Below are 20,093 nucleotides of genomic sequence, written 5' to 3' on the forward strand. Positions count from 1 at the left end.
CAATTCTGGCTTTAGGACGGGTCTGCACACGTTTACCTCACCTATGAATTATTCTTTCACTTAAATATTAATCACTAGTAAATTCTTTCACTCAGTGACAGGAACTGTGGGTTGCACTCTGAGTAAGGCAAATGTAGCTGCTTTTATTATTATTCCTAATGTTATTCTTATTCATTCAAAAATATTTTTAATATTTTTTATTAATTTCAGAGAGGAAGGGAGAGGGAGAGAGAGATAGAAACATCAATGATGAGAGAGAACCATAGACCGGCTGCTTCCTGTTGACTGGGAATCGAACCGTGACCTCTTGGTTCATAGGTTGAAGCTCAACCACTGAGCACACAGCTTGAACCATTCAAAAAATATTTATAGTCCTAGCTGGTTTGGCTCAGTGACTAGAGCATTGACCTGCGGATTGAAGGGTCCCTGGTTCTATTCTGGTCAAGGGCACATGCCCAAGTTTCAGGCTCTATTCCCAGTATGGGGCGTGCAAGAGGCAGCTGATCAATGATTCTCATTGATATTTCTATCTCTCTCTCCCTCTCCCTTCCTCTCTGAAATCAATAAAAATATTTTTTAAGCCCTAGCCGGTTTGGTTCAGTGGATAGAGTGTCGGGCCTGTGAACTGAATGATCCCGGGTTCGATTCCAGTCAGGGGCACATGCCTGAGAATATTTTCCCATTGATTTTTAGAGAGAGTGGAAGGAAGGGGGAGAGACAGAGAGAGAGAGTAACATTGATGGGAGAGAGACACATTGATTGATTGCCTTCTGCTGGCACCCTGACCAGGGCCAGGGATAAAGCCTGCAACCAAGATTCCTTGACTGGAACCGAACCTGGGACCCTTCAGTCTGTGGGCCAACGCTCTATCCATTGAGCCAAACCGGCTAGGGCCCAACACTTCTTTTTTTATTTTCTTTTTTTTTTAAGGTTGTTATTTTTTGCTGTGTTTGATTCCAGTCTTCCCAACTATGTTTTATCTGATAATTCAGGACCTGAGGGGAAGACCTTCTTGTCTTCTTACATTGGAAGAAGCAGAGGTCGAGAGAGGTAAAGCCACTGGTTCAAGGCCACAGCCTGGAGACAGCTGAGTCAAAATTGGAATCTGAGTCTTAACAAGCCTGATCCCAGCTTTTCACCCACCTGCTCTGCTGCATTGTGGGATACGAGTATTCCTATTACTAACAACAGCTCCCGCCTGTTTGCTGCTCCCTGTACTCAGGTGCTGCCCTAACCGTCTCCCATGCAGGAACCCTCCATGAAACCATGTTTTTATTTAGAGAAGCCTATTACCTCCATTCGACAGATAGGAAAATGGAAGCTCAGAGAATCAGTGACTCTACAAAGTCACCTGCCAGCCTGGCTGGTGTGGCTCAGTGGTTGAGCCTCGACCTATGAACCAAGAGGTCACGGTTCAATTTCTGGTCAGGGTACATGCGGGTGTTGTGAGCTCATCCCCAGTGTGGAGCATGCCAGAGGCAGCTGATCAATGATTCTCTCTCATCATTGATATTTCTATCTCTCTCTCCCTCTTCCTTCCTCTCTGAAATCAATAAAAATATGTATGTAAAAAGTCACCTGCCAGAGAAACCAAGATGGCGGCATAGGTAAACACCAGAAATTGCTGCTTCGTACAACCACTTCAAAAATACAACTAAAAGACAAAATGGACATCATCCAGAACCACAGGAAGGCTGGCTGAGTGGAAATTCTACAACTAGAAGGAAAGAAAAAAGCACACTGAGACTCAGAGGAGGTGCGGAAGTAAAGTGCAGAGGTACGGAGATGCACATGGAAAGGGCTGTCAACTGAGGACATGGTTGTATCGGGAGGGAGTCTCAAGCTCCCGACTGCTCTGAACTCCAGTTCCGGGCGAGTCTCTGGGGACCCAGACTCATAAGAGGAGAAACTGGACTGTCTGGCAGTGGGCGGAACTCGAGGGCAGCTTTCTCTCAGAGGTGCTTGCAGTGATTACCGGGACACTGAGACGTGGGGTCTCTTAGGGTAGGACTGAGGATCAGCCATAGCTTTTTGCTCCGCCCTGTTGATTCCCAGAGACCCTGCCCCAGCAGAGGCTTTTGCATATGAAAGGTCTGGCCCTTTGCAATATGAAAATTACCTAACAAACTGCAGCTTGGTCAGAGAGACCCAGAACTTCCAAAAGAAGGCCCAAGGCCCCACAGCAGCTTGCATTGCTTCACAGCTGGGCCTCATCTGGGCACCTTCAAACCCCAAACAAAGAAGAGGAATCTGCAGATCTCTCCATAGCTCCTGCTGGGTAGCCTCAGGCAGAGGCTAAATTAGCACCTCCTTAGAGATCCAAGAGCCAGTGTACCCAGTGGTCAGAGTGGGACCATCCAGATTACAACTCCTCAGATCCATAAGGAACACACTCATGGGGCAGATTCAGTGAGCACCAAAGCCCCACTGAAGCAAGTCTTGCCCCATAAGGGTGTCTCCAGCACAGAAGTTCTCCCACTGCAGACACAGCTGATTCTCACAGCCAATTGGCCTGGAGGTCAATTCCTCCCAGTGATAACTACAACAATCAAGGCTTAACTACAACAAGACTGTGCACAAAGCCCACAAGGGGGTGCACCAAGAGTGTCCACCTCAGGTAACTGGGGAGGCTGAGCCACTGGGCCCTATAGGACACCTAGCACAGAAAGCCACTCTACCAACATAAAAAATGTGGAGACAAAGAAACAGGTCACAAATGACAGAAATGGAGGAAAGCAAACTACTGGATATAGAGTTCAAAACCCACACTTATAAGGTTTTTCAAGAATTTTCTAGAAACCGCTGATAAATTTAGTGAGACCCTCAATAAATCTAGCGAGACCCTTGAGGATATGAAAAAGGACCAACTAGAAGTTAAGCATACACTGATTGAAATAAAGAATATTATACAGAGTTCCAACAGCAGACTAGAGGAGCGCAAGAATCAAGTCAAAGATTTGAAATACGAAGAAGCAAAAAACACGCAACCGGAAAAACAAAAAGAAAAAAGAATCCATGGCAAAACCGGTTTGGCTCAGTGGATAGAGCGTCAGCCTGCGGACTGAAAGGTCCCAGGTTTGATTCTGGTCAAGGGCATGTACTTGGGTTGCGGGCACATCCCTAGTAGGAGATGTGCAGGAGGCAGCTGATCGATGTTTCTCTCTCATTGAGGTTTCTAACTCTCTATCTCTCTCCCTTCCTCTCTGTAAAAAATCAATAAAATATATTTAAAAAAAAAAGAAAAAAGAATCCAAAAATATGAAGATAGCGTAAGGAGCCTCTGGGACAACTTTAAGGGCACCAACATCCGAATTATAGGGGTGCCAGAAGAAGAAAGAGAGCAAGATATTGAAAACCTTTTTGAAGAAATAATGACAGAAAACTTCCCCTACCTGGTGAAAGAAATAGACCTCCAAATCCAGGAAGCGCAGAGAACCCCAAACAAAAGGAATCCAAAGAGGACCACACCAAGACACATCATAATTAAAATGCCAAGAGCAAAAGACAAAGAGAGAATCTTAAAAGCAGCAAGAGAAAAAAAGTCAGTTACCTACAAGCGAGTACCCATACAACTGTCAGCTGATTTCTCAACAGAAACTATGCAGGCCAGAAGGGAGTGGCAAGAAATATTCAAAGTGATGAATGCCAAGAACCTACAACCAAGATTACTTTACCCAGCAAAGCTATCATTCAGAATTGAAGGTCAGATAAAGAGCTTCACAGATAAGAAAAAGCTAAAGGAGTTCATCACCACCAAACCAGTATTATATGAAATGCTGAAAGGTATCCTTTAAGAAGAGGAAGAAGAAGAAAAAGGTAAAGATACAAATTATGAACAACAAATACACATCTATCAACAAGTGAATCTAAAAATCAAGTGAATAAATAATCTGATGAACAGAATAAACTGGTGATTATAATAGAATCAGGGGCATAGAAAGGGAGTGGACTGACTATTCTGGGGGGGGAAGGGGTTTGGGGGTGCAGGAAGAGACTGGACAAAAATCGTACACCTATGGATGAGGACAGTGGGGGGGGGGTAAGGGCAGAGAGTGGGGTGGGAACTGGGTGGAGGGGAGCTATGGGGTGGGGGGGGAGGAACAACTATAATAATCTGAACAATAAGGATTTAATTTAAAAAAAAAAAGTCACCTGCCAGCAGTGGCCAAGCTGGAATTCTAATCCTGCAAACCCAAGGTTTTATGCTGCTTTCTTCTCAAATAAGGGTAATCTCCAAGATCCTACCAGCCCTCCGCTCAGAAGGTGATTTAGGGGAGCTTGGGAGCTGCCAGTCCCTCACCCCAGCCCAGGCATCACTGAACCTCATCAAGGGCCCTTCTCCTGGGGCCCTGAGGTGTTTTCAGGCAGTAAATAGAACCCAAAAGCCTGGGCCAGGCGCCCTGGAATCTGAAACTCAAGTCTTGTTTGGCTGAAAAATTCATGAGCCCCGAAGCTACAGTGGGGTCAGAGAACAGAGCATCTCTGTGTGAGCAGCTGCCCCATCTCAGCTGCAACTTCCCCTGTCCCCACAACCTGTGGCCTTGCCCCAGTTCCTCTTGGGTGTCTACAGCCTGCCCAGCTTCCCCTGAGGGACCTGCCTCTAGGCACCCCATTCAACCTCTTCTCCACAGCACTGAAGGGATCTCTCTGAAACTCGCAGCTCCTACTGCCCTCCCTCACTCTCACATCCCCCGTGGCTCCCTATTGCCCTGAGCTGCTCTGCCTGGCATAGCAGATCCCTGCTGACTTCTCCCACAATGCACCCCTTGAACCCACTGCCCCAGGTACACTGACTTCCCTAATTTCAGTTCCTCTCTCTCTCTCTTTCTCTCTTTCCTCTGGCACCTGACTACTCAGTGCCTGCCTGGGCCTTTTTGCTTTCTCCACCCCGTTCTCATTCAGCTTTCAGGCCTCCTCCTCAGGAAGCCCTCTCTGACCTGCCAACCCATGTCTAGGCCATTTAGACATGGCTCCTATGGGCTTTCCCAAGTGTCTCCCATCACAGCTGTGTTGTGCCATATTTTTTAAAATATATTTAAAATGGTTTTTATTATTATTATTTTTTTTAAATATATTTTATTGATTTTTTACAGAGAGGAAGGGAGAGAGATAGAGAGCCAGAAACATCTATGAGAGAAACATCGATCAGCTGCCTCCTGCACACTCCCTACTGGGGATGTGCCCGCAACCAAGGTACGTGCCCTTGACTGGAATCGAACCTGGGACCTTTCAGTCTCCAAGCTGACGCTCTATCCACTGAGCCAAACCGGTTTCAGCTAAAATGTTTTTGTTATGGTAAAATATACATAACCTAAAATTTACCATTTTATTCATTTTAAGTGTACGCTTCAGTGGCATTAAGTACATTTACATTGTTGTGCAACCATCACCACCACCATCCGTCCCCAAAACTTCTTCATTTTCCTAAACTGAAACTCTGTCCCCATTAAACTCCCCAATTCTCCTTCCCCCAGCCCCTGGGACTCACCATTCTTCTTTCTGTCTCTATGAATATGACTCCTCTAGGGACCTCCTGTAAGTGGAATCATACAGTGTTTGTCCTTTTGTGACTTGTTTATTTAAATCTATTTTTTGAAGTAGAGTTTTAATTACCTAAGAAATATATACTTTCTCCTATTAGAGAGAGAGAGAGAGAGAGAGAGAGAGAGAGAGAGAACATAGATCAGGAAAACTCGTCCCCTTTGCCAGCTCCACTCCATTCTGGTCCCTATAACAACCACTGAAGTGTTCAGATCTTTTTCTGTTTAGTTTAATGCTGACATATGTATGTATATACCTTTGTGTGTAATGTTCTCTCCCTCTCTCTCTCTCTCTCTCTCTCTCTCCCCCCCCCCTCCCTCCCTCCCTCATACTATAAATGACTAAACACTGAACACAACTTGCTATTTTTATTCACCAGTAGGACCTAAAAACTTAGTTGGGCTACACTGTCAGGGTTGTGGCTAAAGGGTGTGGACATGTGTGGGTTTTGAAGTCAGGCTTATGAGTTCAAATTCTTGTACAGCCCCAGGCTCACTAACTGGCTGTGAGTAAATTAACCCCTTGTGTCACTTTCCCCAACTGACAAATGATTGCAAAGATTTAATGCAAAGCCCTTAATAAGTTACTTAACCTCTCTGTGTCACTTTCCCCAACAAGAAAATGGTTATAAAGATTTAATATAAAGCACTATTTCCTCACCTGATGCTGAGTAAGCGCCTATAAACACTCATTCTTGTTACAACCTGCAGGGCCACCTCTTTCTTTCTTAAACTATATTTGAAAATTCCATTTAAAAAATTGTAATGTATATCAAGTAACTGTTGCAAACTGAGCCCACCCGTGTAACCACAGTACTGTTTTCAGTCCCCCGAAAGTCACCCTATGGCCCCACCAGTCACTACCTCCTGCGTAGGCAATCCCTGATCCAAGTTCTTTTATCACAGGTTCATTAGCTATGCCTGTTCTAGAACTTCAGACAAAAGTGACTGGCATTTTTCACTTGGTATAATGCTTTTTAAAAAAAATTACTATTAGCCCTAGATCAAGCATGTCAAACTTGTGGTCTGCTGAATATTTTTGCGGCCCAGCCAATATAGCGGTATGTAAGAAATGTTTTTTTTTAAATATATTTTATTGATTTTTCACAGAGAGGAAAGGAGAGGAATAGAGAGTTAGAAACATCAATGCCGAAACCGGTTTGGCTCAGTGGATAGAGCGTCGGCCTGCGGACTGAAGGGTCCCGGGTTCGATTCCAGTCAAGGGCATGTACCTGGGTTGCGGGCACATCCCTGGTGGGGGATGTGCAGGAGGCGGCTGATCGATGTTTCTCTCTCATCGATGTTTCTGACTCTCTATCTCTCTCCCTTCCTCTCTGTAAAAAATCAATAAAATATATTAAAAAAAAAAAAAAAAGAAAAGAAACATCGATGAGAGAGAAACATCGATCAGCTGCCTCCTGCACACCTCCTACGGGGGATGTGCCCACAACCAAGGTACATGGCCTTGGCCGGAATCAAACCTGGGACTCTTCAGTCCGCAGGCCGATGCTCTATCCACTGAGCCAAACCGGTTAGGGCTGTAAGAAATGTTTTAATAAAAATTTTGTAGCTTAATTTTTACAATATCCATTTATACATAATCCTATCTAATAATAGACAAACATGGCAATTAACCATACCTCCACTATGCTTCCCATTGGCTAATCAGGGCGATATGCAAATTAACTGCCAACCAAGATGGCGGCCGGCAGCCAGGCAGCTGAAGCGAACATGAGGCTTGCTTGCTCCAGTGATGCACTCTACACAACAATGTTGCAATTATAGAAGCTAAACAAACCCCAGATGCCTGCTTTCAGCCAGCTGGCCTCAGAGCTGGAGCCACAACAAAGTTTCAATTACAGAAGGTAAATAAATCCCAGAATAAAAAGAAAAAAAGGAGAGACTGGGAGCTTCAGTTGAAGGCTTGGCCCGCCTGAAAACAGCCCTCATCCCCTCACCCAGACTGGCCAGGCACCCAATGTGGACCCCCACCCTGAAGGGGATGCGGGCAGCCTGAAAACAGCCATCGGCCCCTCATCCAGGCTGGCCAGGCACCCCACTGGGGACCCTCACCCTGAAGGGGGTGCAGGCAGCCTGAAAACAGCCATCAGCCCCTCATCCAGACTGGCCAGGCACCCAGTGTGGACCCCCACCCTGAAGGGGATGCGGGCAGCCTGAAAACAGCCATCGGCCCCTCATCCAGGCTGGCCAGGCACCCCAGTGGGGACCCCCACCCTGAAGGGGGTGCAGGCAGCCTGAAAACAGCCATCAGCCCCTCACCCAGGCTGGCCAGGCACCCAAGCGGGACCCCCACACTGATCCGGGACACCCTTCAGGGCAAACCAGCCGGCCCCCACCCGTGCACCAGGCCTCTATCCTATATAGTAAAAGGGTAATATGCAAACTGACCCTAACAACAGAAAGACTGGGAATGACTGGTCACTATGACACACACTGACCACCAGGGGGCAGACACTCAATGCAGGAGCTGCCCTCTGGTGGTCAGTGCGCTCCCACATGGAGGAGCTCTGCTCAGCCACAAGCCAGGCTGATGGCTGCCAGTACAGCGGTGGTGGTGGGTGCCTCTCCTGCCTCCTCAGCAGCACTAAGGATGTCCAACTGCAGCTTAGGTCTGCTCCCCGCTGGCAAGTGGGCATCCCCTGAGGGCTGCCGGGCTGCCTGAGGGATGTCTGATTGCCAGCTTAGGCCCAATCCCCTGGGGAGCAGGCCTCAGCCAGCAGGTGGTCATCCCCCGAGGGGTCCCAGACTGTGAGAGGGCACAGGCCAGGCTGAGGGACACCCCCCCCCTCCCCCGGCCAAGTGCACAAATTTTTGTGCATCGGGCCTCTAGTTGTTAAAAATGAACTACAACATTTACTAATGACTGATTACTATAATCGTGTTGCATTCATTTCCCTTACACTGTACGCACAGGCGCACCATTTCTCTCCACTAATACTAGCAGCGAATATTTTAGCAGCCGATCGCCACGCCATTAGTCTTGGACTGACTTGTTTTGTGTTCACAACAGGAAATATTTCATGTTTGGAGAACAAGAAAAATAGGTTTATTTGCGTTACGCTTATTAATTTGTGCAGTTATTCAGTGTCTGGTAAGTTAATGTTCAAGCAAAAATATTAATTTTTATTAAAATGTTCTATTATTTTATGTTAACGATGACTCATTTATTTCAGCACTTTGTATTCAGCATGTCTCTATCAAAATAAACCTATGTTTCTATGAAAATTGAAGCTTTTGTTTTTTTGCGGCCCACATAAACTTAAACCTTGTTTATTTGGCCTGTGTTAGCCTTTGAGTTTGACATGCTTGACCTAGATGGTTTGGCTCAGTGGATAGAGCTGGCTTGCAGATTGAAGGGTTCTGGGTTCGATTCCAGTCAAGGGCACATGCCCGGGTTGCAGGCTCAATCCCCAGTAGAGGGCATGCCGTAGGCAGCTGATCAATGATTCCCTCTCATCATTGATGTTTCTATCTCTCCCTCTCCCTTCCTTTCTGAAATAAAAAATATATGTATATATATTTAAAAATTACTATTATTGGTTTTTAGAGAGAGGAAGGAAGAGAGAGAAAGAGAAACATCAATTTGTTCTTATATTTATTATGCATTCATTGGTTGATTCTTTTTTTAAAATATATTTTTAATGATTTCAGAGAGGAAGGGAGAGGGAGAGAGAGATAGAAACATCAATGATGAGGGAGAATCATTGATTGGCTGCCTCCTGCACACTCCCTTGACTGGACTGGAACCCGCGACCCTTCAGTCCGCAGACCGATGCTCTATCCACTGAGCCAAGCCAGCCAGGGTCATTGGTTGATTCTTGTATGTGCCCGGGCCAGCCCACAACCTTGGCATATTGGGAGGATGCTCTCATCTACTGAGCTACCCAACCAGGGCCGGCAGGATGTTCTTAAAAATATATTTATTCATACTGTTGCACTTACCTATAGTTCATTTCTTTTTCTTTTAATATTTTATTGATTTCTCACAGAGAAGAAGGGAGAGGGACAGAGAGCTAGAAACATCGATGAGAGAGCGATCAGCTGCCTCCTGCACGCCCCCCACTGGGGATGTGCCCGCAACCAAGGTACATGCCCTTGACCGGAATCGAACCTGGGACCCTTCAGTCTGCAGGCCGACGCTCTATCCACTGAGCCAAACCGGTTCGGCAGTTCATTTCTTTTTCTTGCCGAAGCGTATCACCTTATATGGATGGACCAGCGTTTGTTGAACCACTCATCCATTTATAGACACTTAGGTTGCTTTCAGTTTTCTGCCATTATGAATAAAGCTGCTATGAACATTTGTCCACATGTCTTTGGTTTTTTTTTCTTTTTCAGTCAGTGTAATTTTTCTTGGGTAAATACCTAGGAGCACAATGGCTGGGTCATACGGTGGGTACCCCTTTCTTATAAAGGAAACTGCCAGGCCTTTTTTTCCAAGTGGCTGCGTCATCTTACATTCCCACCAGCAGCGGAGGAGAGTCCCATTTGCTCACCAACACTTGTTACTGTCTGTCTTTTTGGTTTTAGCTGTTCTGGTGAAAGTGTAGTGGTATTTCATTGTTTTAACTTTCATTTCCCTGATGTCTTTTTCTTTTAAGTTTAGTAAATCTTTTATTTTTTTAAAATTTTTTTGTTTTTAATTACAGTTTACATTCAATATTATTTTGCATTAGTTTCAGGTATACAGCTTATGGTTAGACAATCATGTGCTTTACAAAGTGTTCTCGATATTTCCAGTACCCACCTGGCACCATCTATGTTATTTTTTAAATTTATTTTTTATAATGTTACATGCAATAATCATTAATATTTCAAGAAAAACAATTTTAAGTACAATAATGTTACATGCAATAAACATTAATATTTCAAGAAAACTATTTTAAATGTAATAATGTTACATGCAATAAGCATTAATATTTCAAGAAAAATGATTGTAAATATAATAATATAACATGCAATAAGCATTAATATTTCAAGAAAAAACACTTTAAATATATTACCAAAACTGTACTAACATAGTATAATATCACAAAAATTGTAGGAAATATTAAAAAATCTGCAAATAACAGGATTACTTCTATTATACTCTAAAATATTTTTTTTCTCATTTCCCTGATGTATTTCATTCTTCCTGCCTGCTCATGTTATTCCCTCCTGAGACTCTACCATCCTGGTGCATGCAGTCCTCCGTTGATGGACATGTGTCTCCCCGTTTTTTAACACTAACTATCAAAGCTGCAGATAACTGGAAGGGTTCAAGATAATAAAACGGGGCAGAGAAAACTTATTGTGCTTAGCAGATATCTTGTGGAAAGCTTGCAGCCTTGAACACCGCATAGCCTAGATAACCACTGGACATCTGGCATGGGAAGAACCAAGAACGGACCAACCCTTACGTCAGCAGAACTGTTTGCAGCCAGCAGAGGTTAATAAAAGTCTCTGCCCTAGCTGGTTTGGCTCAGTGGATAGAGCGTCGGCCTGCGGACTGAAGGGTCCCAGGTTCGATTCCAGCCAAGGGCACATGCCTGGGGTGTGGGCTTGATCCCCAGTAGGGGGTGTGCAGGAGGCAGCCGATCAATGATTCTCTCTCATCATTGATGTTTCTATCTCTCTCTCCCTCTCCCTTCCTCTCTGAAATCAATAAAAATAAAATAAAAAAGTCTGCCTCCCCCTTCAGTCACCGCTGATTCCTTTTTCGGACTCAGCCCACCTGCACCAGGTGCCTGGAATAAAAGTTCTTTGGATACATTATGGCCTCACATCATAGGTGCCTGAACCCGGCCCACTCCGAACCTTTCAGTACCACCCTTTGTTTGGCATGGACTCCCCATGCACACACGCCTGCCACGGCAGAGAGGAATCGCACAGGGTGAACACGATTTGGATTTAATCCTTCTACAGCATCTGTTCACCTGGCTTGATGTTACCAAACTCAAATTCTTGCCAATCTGAAGAATGAAAAGTGGCATCATTTTGTCTGTTCACTGGCACACAGACAGCGAGCGCTCAATATCTACTTGACGAATGAATGGGTGGGTGGGTGGGTGGGTGGATGGACGGACGGACGGACGGACGGACGGATGGGTGGGTGAATGAATGAATGAATGAATGAATGACGACTGCTCCTTTTACAGGAAACACACCGAGAAGGTCTCACGGTCCAGAAAAGAAACAAAGGTTGAGGTACCACCCCTTCCCGAGCCGGCCCCGCCCCTGCCTCCGCCCGCGCAGGGCTCGCATTGGAGGAGGCACGCGGAGCGCCGGGCGGGCTGGGCGGAGCCCGACCCGGGGCGGGGCGCTGAGCCCGCAGAGCCTCCCGCCCGCTCGGGCTGGGGTCGCGCTGGCTCGGACTCCCCTCCCAGCCCGCCGTGGCCATGGAGGACGAGCGGAAGGACGGAGCCTACGGTAGGAGCCGCCTCTGACCCGTGGCCGCCTTTGCCGAGTTGGGGGGGCCCTTGGAGGAGGGGCACGTCTGAGATCTTGAACGCCCGCGCTGCAGCCGCGGCCTCATCCTGCTCCCAGGGCCTGCATCCCTCCCTGCGCCGTGCCCACTCCCCCTCTCCCCGCCCTGGCGCCCTGCGGACCCTCCGGGGAACCCTTGCTCTCCCTCGGGCCGACGGGCCGGGACGCGCGCGCATGCTCCGCCCGGGGAGGTCCCGTTATCTGGGTGGCTCAGATGCCCGGCGGGGGAGGGGAGGCGCGGCGACCTGGGCTTCGAAAAGGGACAGGGCCCCAACCTCCCCAAACCCCCTCCTCTTCCAGTCCCCTTTGTCCACTTCTTACTCCTGCCCACATCCCTCTGGAGGTCGCCGGCACGGGCTTTTGGCTCGATGGGGAAACTGAGGCAAGACTCGGCAGACCGAATGCAAGGGTGGGAGCCCATGGTGTCTCGCCCGCCGCCTGGGAAGGGCGGAAACCGGGGCGCCTCCGGTGCGGGGGCAGGTAGGAAGCCGGAAACCATTGGCTAACGTTCCCTGCCCCTGTGCAAAGGGTTGGGGGTGCCCCCTCCCCAGAACCTCTGAAGGCGGCCTGCACCTCAGGGCGCAGGGACTGGAGCCAAGATGAGGCCCCTCCCCAACCACGCCCTATTGCGCTTCTCTTCCTCTGGTTCCCACGGCGGGGACTGGGAGGAACAGTCCTCAGTTTCTCCTTTCTCTTCTCCCTTTTGGGTCCCGAGGGCTGATGTGGTCACACGCCCCACAAGGCACTGCCTTGGGGCAGAGAGGCCCTGCCACCCCTCCTAGTGTGACAGAAACTTCCTGGAAACTGTAAGACTGAATGGCCTTGGGGAAGGGGCCGGAAACCACTCAAAAATGAAAAACAAATGTGGCAGAGCTGTGCCTCTCTCCCTCCCCTCCCCCAAGTCCTACCCCCTAGAGACTGTGGCCTCAGGAGACACATTTGGGGGAGGCTGGGACCCTCCCTGCCCAGCCCACGCAAGAGGGAGGCAGGGGACCTGGCTACCACCCAGCCACTCCCCTCCTTGCTTGAACTTGCCAGTCTCTTAAGGGTCTCCCTTGTTCTTGGTTTTGGCTCAAGCCCCAGATCCTGCAGCTGCCCATGCTGTGCGTCCCTGGGCTGTGGCCAGCTGTCTCTGATCTTCAAATTTTAGTCTGGGCTCCAGGCCTGGCCCAGCCTGCCTGTGGGCGGCACTTGAGAAATCTTTGGGCTCCATGAGGCCAGACTGGAGTCGGGATGGGGGACAGAATGGACAATGATGTTATTCACCCAGCCTTGAATCTGCCCAAAGGGAGGTAGCCATGGATGGGCCTGAGCAAACCCTCCCAGCCCTGCCAGGCTCACAACCGAGACAAGGGACCTCTGTGCCCAGCAGACCTTATGCTGGGCGCGGGGAGCACATTCTATCTACAAACATTTATTGAGCATCTTATAAGGTGGGGTCTGGACACTGAGTATACAACAGCGAACAGAGCAGAATCCTTGACCGCAGGGAGTGGACAAGGGAATAAAGATGTAATTCTAGGTTGTTGTAAGTGCTGTGAAGCGAAGGACAGGATACGGTGAATGTAGGGAAAATCATCTGGGTTTATTTTAGGTGACCAAGGGCTGGAGCTTGAGCCAGTGGCTGTGGGGAAAATGGGAAGAAGCGTGTTTCAGGCAGAGTGAACAGTAAACAAGCCTCATAGTTGCTTCATTATTTCTCTCTCTGAGGCTCAGAGGTGGAGGCGTGAGCTCGATCTTGCAGCCAGGCCCTCACCTCCTCCAGGGGGGCCACATGGCTTGAGTCCTCCAAGGGGGGAAGGGTCTCACTTAGCTTGTGAAAAGTCTTTTCTCATCAGAACCAAAAACCTGGGGCCCTCCGGCTGCCCTGTGAAGACCCTGCCAGATAATGGGGACCTTTCCTTTGGGGACAGTGTACAAGAGTGGCTCACACATCCTCCCCTTGTACCCCGGTGCTTTCTGTGAATTTAGAAGGTGACCTCAGACAGACAAAGGCTCAAATCCAGACTCTAACGCAAGCTGTGTGGCCCTGAGCAAGTTGGTGCTGGGCTTGGTGGGAACCATTTTGCCCAATTCCCAGCAAGCTCCACGTACTCAGGATACTTCTGGGGCTGGTGATACTGGGGACATGGATTTTCCGTGAGCTGATAGAGAAGCAGCCCACTCTGTCAGGACATAAACTTGGGCTGACCTGACAGGGCAGGAAGTTCCCTTCTCAGCAGACACGATGTCTAGAGGAAGGCAGTGGCTCCAAGAAGGAAATGACTCCCGGGCCTCGACCGATGTCGGCAATGGGCACAGCCATCCTTACCGGCCCACCCTTAGCATGAGCAGCATGGAATAAGATGCTAGAACCTGATGGGGTGGGGTGAGAAAAAGGAATGGTGCTTGTTAAAAAAAGTAAAAAACAAACAGAGTCCAACTCAACCAGCAGTGGGTCCTAGCACCTGATCTGGAAACAAAACGAAACACTGTTGGGAGAGGGTATTTACTTCTTAACTGCAACTTTTTACAAAAGAGAACATATATTAGTATAGTCACATGCTTCAAAATACAAATGATACAAAAGACTTCTATAGCTTTACTACAGGCCTGTTGCACGAAGATTCGTGCAATAGGCCTTCCTTCCTCTGGCTGTCGGCACTGGTTTTCCTCCGGGATCCGGGGCCCAGGCCTTTGCTCTGGCCGCCGCCTTCCGTCTTCACTCCCGCCAGAGTCTTCGCTGTGGCCGTAGCCTTCAGTCTTTGCTCCAGCTGGAGCACCACTCCTGTAGCATCCTCTGCTCCCGCCCTCCCCCTCTTAGCAGGTGTCCCGCCCTGCCTGGCCGCTCTGCATGCGTGCTGCCCAGAGGCCCTGAGCAGCTGGGGGGTGGGGTTTGCCACCATCTTTGTTGGGCTAATTTGCATACTCACTCCTGATTGGCTGGTGGGTGTCATGGAGGTACGGTCAATTTGCATCTTTCTCTTTTATTAGTGTAGATTATGAAAAGTCTCCTTGTTTCCTTTCCCAGCCCCATACCACTGTCTGGGAGTGCATTAGTGTTACAGCAACTGGTGTTGTCTTCCAAATGGAGTCTAGACCTTAGAACATGTAAAAATATGCATATTCTTTATTTCATGGTTTGAGTTCTAGCTGCATGAGGCAGGAATGCATGTCTGTTCGGTTTGAAGGTGTATGGACAGTGCCTGGCACTTAGTAGATGCTGAACAAGTATTTGTTGAATGAAATGTGTTTGTTTTACATGTTGCTTTTTGTTGTTGTTTTTTCTTAATATATGTTCGAGATGATCTCTCATGTCAGTGCCTGGAAAGCTTCCTCAATCATTTTTTTTCTTTTTTTAAAAAAATATGTTTTTATTGATTTCAGAGAGAGGAAAGGAGAGAAAGAGAGAGAAATATCAATGAGAGAGAATCATTGATTGGCTGCCTCCTGCTCACCCCTTACTGGGGATCAAGCCTGCAACCTGGGCATGTGCCCTGACCAGGAATTGAACCAGCAACCTTTCAGGACACAGGATGACACCCAACTAACGGAGCCACACCAGACAGGGCTGAACTTTTTATTGAAACAAAATTCATACATAAAAGAGTTCAGATCCTACACTTATGAGGCTCTGGGAGTTTTCGCACCCAAGTAACCAGCACCCAGTTCAGGAAAAATATTACCAGCACCCCAGAAGCCTCTCATGCCCAAGGAGGGCTTATCAGTATTATTATTATGTATTATTTTTTGTGGTTAAAAAAACACACACACACAAAATTTATTATCTTAACTGTTTTAAGTGTATGAAAAATAAAAAGAATGTACAACAGAGATGATACGTGAACCACAAAAGTTAACATCTTGAATATCTGGCCCTCAACAGAAAAACTTTGCAGCCCCCTGGTAAAGCCTTCCCCATCACCCCAGAAAGTTCTCTTATGTCCTTTGCCCCATCAATCCTCAAAGGGAGGGTTATTTTTAAGTAGATGTAAACACTCTTAAACAAAATTAACATATTCTCTGTGGGAGCTGGAAATTAAAATTTAGCCCTCAACCGCACAGCGGATTTAGCCTTCCGCCTGAAAAAGCCCTTCAGAAACGCTCAGCCAGCTGTCCTCATCCAGAGGTAACCTAGCCCAGAAGTCTCCCGAGCTTAGTCTACTAATTTCTCTTTCTCTTTCTGTGGCATTTGTATCTTTTTATAGTTCCTCAGGCTGGTTTAATGAAAAATTGTACTGTTCCCAGAGTAGGATACTATGTTGCCTTGTAAAAAGATGAAGTAGGTTTAACTTCTCTGATGGGGAACAATGTCTGATTATGTTAGTACTAGAGGCCCTATGCACGAAATTTGTGCAAGAGGAGGCCTTCCTTCCCCCGGCTGCTGGCACCAGCTTCCCTCTGGCACCCAGGACCCGGGCTTCCCGAGTGGTCCCGGATTGTGAGAGGGCACAGGCCAGGTCGAGGGACTCCACTGGTGCACGGTGGGAGCTGGGGAGGGACGCAGGAGGTTGGCCAGCCAGGGCAGGAGGCTCCAGGGCGTGTCCGGCCCATCTCGCTCAGTCCCAGGTCAGCTGGACCCCAGCAGCAAGCTAACCTACCAGTCGGAGCATCTCCCCTCTAGTGGTTAGTGCACGTTACAGTGAGTGGTTGAGTGACTTTAGCATATCATTAACATATTACACTTTGATTGGTTGGCAGACAACTGGACACTTACCATATTAGGCTTTTATTACATAGGATGTGTGACAAAACTCAGGGCTAAATAACTAGAAATCTGCTTGTGTATGTGAACTGTAACCAGTGTCTGGAAGGAGGAAAGGGCAATCAGTGAGAAGAACTGCTCCCACGGAGAGGAAGTGAGGGCTCAGGGCCTGGGGTGGCAGGGAGAGTGATTTCTGTTAGTCTGAAGTCTTGTTCTGGTGTAAGTGTTTATCTTGATTAGCATATAGGTTGCATAATCTAAAGTTCATTCATAACTTCCCTCAGCAAACATTTATAGTGCAGGTACCGTGTGCTGGGGTCCGTTCTAAATGCTTGAGGCGCAGCAAGCACTGCACTTCTGGAGCTGACATTCTAGAAAGGAAACCAGACAAGACATTAGGTGAATGAGGAAAATTCTTAAAATGCCAGAGAAGGGCCCTGGAGAAAAATAAAGCAGGAAAGAGGGTTGAGAGTGATATATAGGGCCTCGAGGGAAAGTTTAAAATTTTAAATGGGAGGATCAGGGAAAGCCAGCCTGAGGTGACCAGAGGAATGAGGGAGGGGGCAGTGTAGTATGTTTCAGGCAGAGGGCACTCACTGCCTATGCAAAGGCCCTGGGGTGGGATTGTCTGATGTGTCTGAGGATCAGTGAGGAGGCCTGTGTGGCTGGAGTACAGGAATCAAGGGGAAGAATGGGAGGAGGTGAGGGCAGGATTTGGAACTTTGTCCTGGGAGATGGGAGCCATTGAGAGTTCTAAGCCGAGGAGGAGCCTGGTCTGACTCAGGTGTTCACAGACGTGCCCTGGCCCCTAGGGGCTGCAATTGCAGAAACCAGGAGACCAGAGCAGAGGCAGTAAGACTAGTTGAGTACTTATATCACCTAGTACCAAGAGGCTAAATAAACACATCTACAGGAAAAGCTAACCACGGAGTTCTGACTCTCAGCCAGGTTCCGGAGCCAAGCCTTGGCTCTGTTCCAGTCCCAGATCCATTCTTCCCAGTTCTGTGCCATCTTTGCCTTTCGTATCCATGAGCCTTTTGTATCTATACCTTTCATATACCTGAGCCTCAGTTTCTCTATCCATAAAATGGGGGTAACAGCAGTATGAACTCCCTCTGTCTCCAGGGTTCAGTGAACTGAGGCGAGTACAGCATTTAGCCCAGAAGTTGGTCCATGGCAAATGCTCAGTTAATTAGAGTTACTCATTTATCATAGAGTTTAAGAATATGGTGTCAGGAGCAGAGTTCAAATCCCAGCTACTGCTGGCTGTGTAATTCCAGGCAAGTGATTAAACATTTCTGTGACTCAGTCCCTATATTGTACCATCTGCCCTCAGAGTCTTGTGAGGCTGACATGAGTTTCTAGAAGTAAATGCCTGGCACACAGTAGGCACTCTGTATTTGTTCTTAGCTTTATGACTAATAGAATCGCTTCCAGCTTTTTCCCTCCCACGTGCTGTCTCCAAACCTTTTGTCAAAGGATCTCATCAGGCACAGACTTCTGGGAAGGTGGGGTGAGCCAGACTGGCCGCATGGGCGAGGCTTTGGGCCTCTGTAGGCTTGGGGACTTGGCCGGTATACGGCAGCCGTGGGGGCTGGGTGGCACTTGATGTCCTGGCACCAGCATCGCAACCAGGCGGCCTGTGTTGGTTCTCTTATCTCCCACGCCCATTGCTCGGGGTGGGCTGACCATGGTGCCCAGCAAAGCCAGGACTCAAGGGCCGTCTCCACCCCTCACTTCCACCCCTAGTCTGGCCTCATGGCTCAGCTTTCCCACGCCTTCCCCGCTACCATTGTTGCATATTTAGCTCTGTCTCGCCCAGTATCTGCCAAAGAACAGGCCTGGGTTGGAGCCAGAGGGGCCTTGGTTTGTTTTACAGCTCCACGCACCACCTATGCGGTCTAAGCCAGTGGCCTCAGTTTGCCCCTCTGTCGAATGGGACCGCGTCCCTGGTTAGTGTTTGCTGCAGCTCTGTACCCCAGACCCGGGTTAAGTGCTTTTTGAGTATCGAGTCCTGGCCGCACCTGTGAAGCAAATGCAGGTGTTAGCCTCGTTCTCCAGACAGGAAAACGGCAGCCTGGAGAGAAAAAGAACTTGTTGGTTTCCTGGCCCGTGTCGCTGGGGAGTAAATGGCACGCCTCACCGCTTCCAGTTGTGACAAGGAGAGCACATGAAACACGCCAGCACAGACCTGGCTCAGCATGTTGCTTCATGGCCTAGAGACCAGGAAGTGGAAAATTCTGTAAAAGTTGAGAGAATAAAAGTTTCCAGCTTCGCGGGCCACGTATAGTACCGTCTGTTGCTGCCACTCAGGGCTGCCTTTGTAGTGGGAAAGCCGCCAGACTATGAAAATGAGCATGCTGTGTGCCCTGGAAACCTGATTGACGGCCACTGACATTTGAATTTCACGTAATTGTCACATGACAAAATAGTCTTCCTCTTTTGATGTTTTTCAGCCATTTAAAAATGTAAAGACCGCCCTGGCTGGTTTGGCTCAGTGGGTAGAGCGTCAGCCTGCGGACTGACGGGTCCCAGGTTCGATTCCGGTCAAGGGCATGTACCTTGGGTGCGGGCACATCCCCAGTGGGAGGTGTGCAGAAGGCAGCTGATCGATGTTTCTCTCTCATCGATGTTTCTAACTCTCTATCCCTCTCCCTTCCTCTCTGTAAAAAAATCAATAAAATATATTTTTAAAAAAAAATGTAAAGACCATTTGCGGCTCTGGTTTACATGAAAACAAGCAGTGGGTGGATCTGTCCCACTGGTGATATTTTATCAACTCCTGGCCTAAATGGTAAAGACACTGTGACAGACAGAATAATGGTCCCCCCAGAGATGTCCACATCCTAATTCCTGGAACCTGATTCCTGGAACCTGTGTCTACATTACTGTACATGGCAAAAGGGAATTTGCAGAGGGATTAAATTAAGGATTTTGAGCCCTGGCCGGTTTGGCTCAATGGATAGAGTGCCGGCCTTTGGACCGAAGGGTCCCGGGTTCGATTCTCGTCAAGGGCACGTACCTCGGTTGCAGGCTTCTCCAGGGCCCGGGCCCTGGTCGGACTCTTGCAGGAGGCAACCATCGATGTATCTCTCTCATATCGATGTTTCTCTCTGTCTCTCTTCCTCTCCCTCCTTTTCTCTCTGTCTACAAAGCAATGGGGACAATATCCTCAGGTGAGGATTGACGGAAATAAATAAGTAAAGTAAATTAAGGATTTTGAGATAGGAAATTGATCCTGAATTATCCAGGGACGCCAGGGACAATGGTTCTTATAAAGAGGTTGGGAGGAGTCAGAGGAGACAGTGACAATAGAAACAGGTATGTCCTTGATGGGAGTGCTGGCTTTGAAGACGGGAACTTGCTGAATCTTTGCAACAATG

At 48.0% G+C, this 20,093-nt stretch overlaps 1 protein-coding gene across 1 annotated transcript in view; it reads left to right on the forward strand.

The window, feature by feature from the left end:
• Nucleotides 1-11,866: 11,866 nt before the first annotated feature.
• SLC44A2 (solute carrier family 44 member 2 (CTL2 blood group)) overlaps nt 11,867-20,093 on the forward strand; it is a 28,338-nt gene continuing 20,111 nt past the window's right edge. The window contains exon 1 of the mRNA XM_070416029.1: nt 11,867-11,969. Coding sequence (XP_070272130.1) covers nt 11,939-11,969 — 31 coding nt within the window. The 5' untranslated portion in view covers nt 11,867-11,938. The remainder of the gene's footprint in view (nt 11,970-20,093) is intronic.

Source organism: Myotis yumanensis, unplaced genomic scaffold (assembly GCF_028538775.1).
Source record: "Myotis yumanensis isolate MYYU_CA2020_CCGP unplaced genomic scaffold, mMyoYum1.0.hap1 SCAF_5, whole genome shotgun sequence".
Classification (NCBI taxonomy): Eukaryota; Metazoa; Chordata; class Mammalia; order Chiroptera; family Vespertilionidae; genus Myotis; species Myotis yumanensis.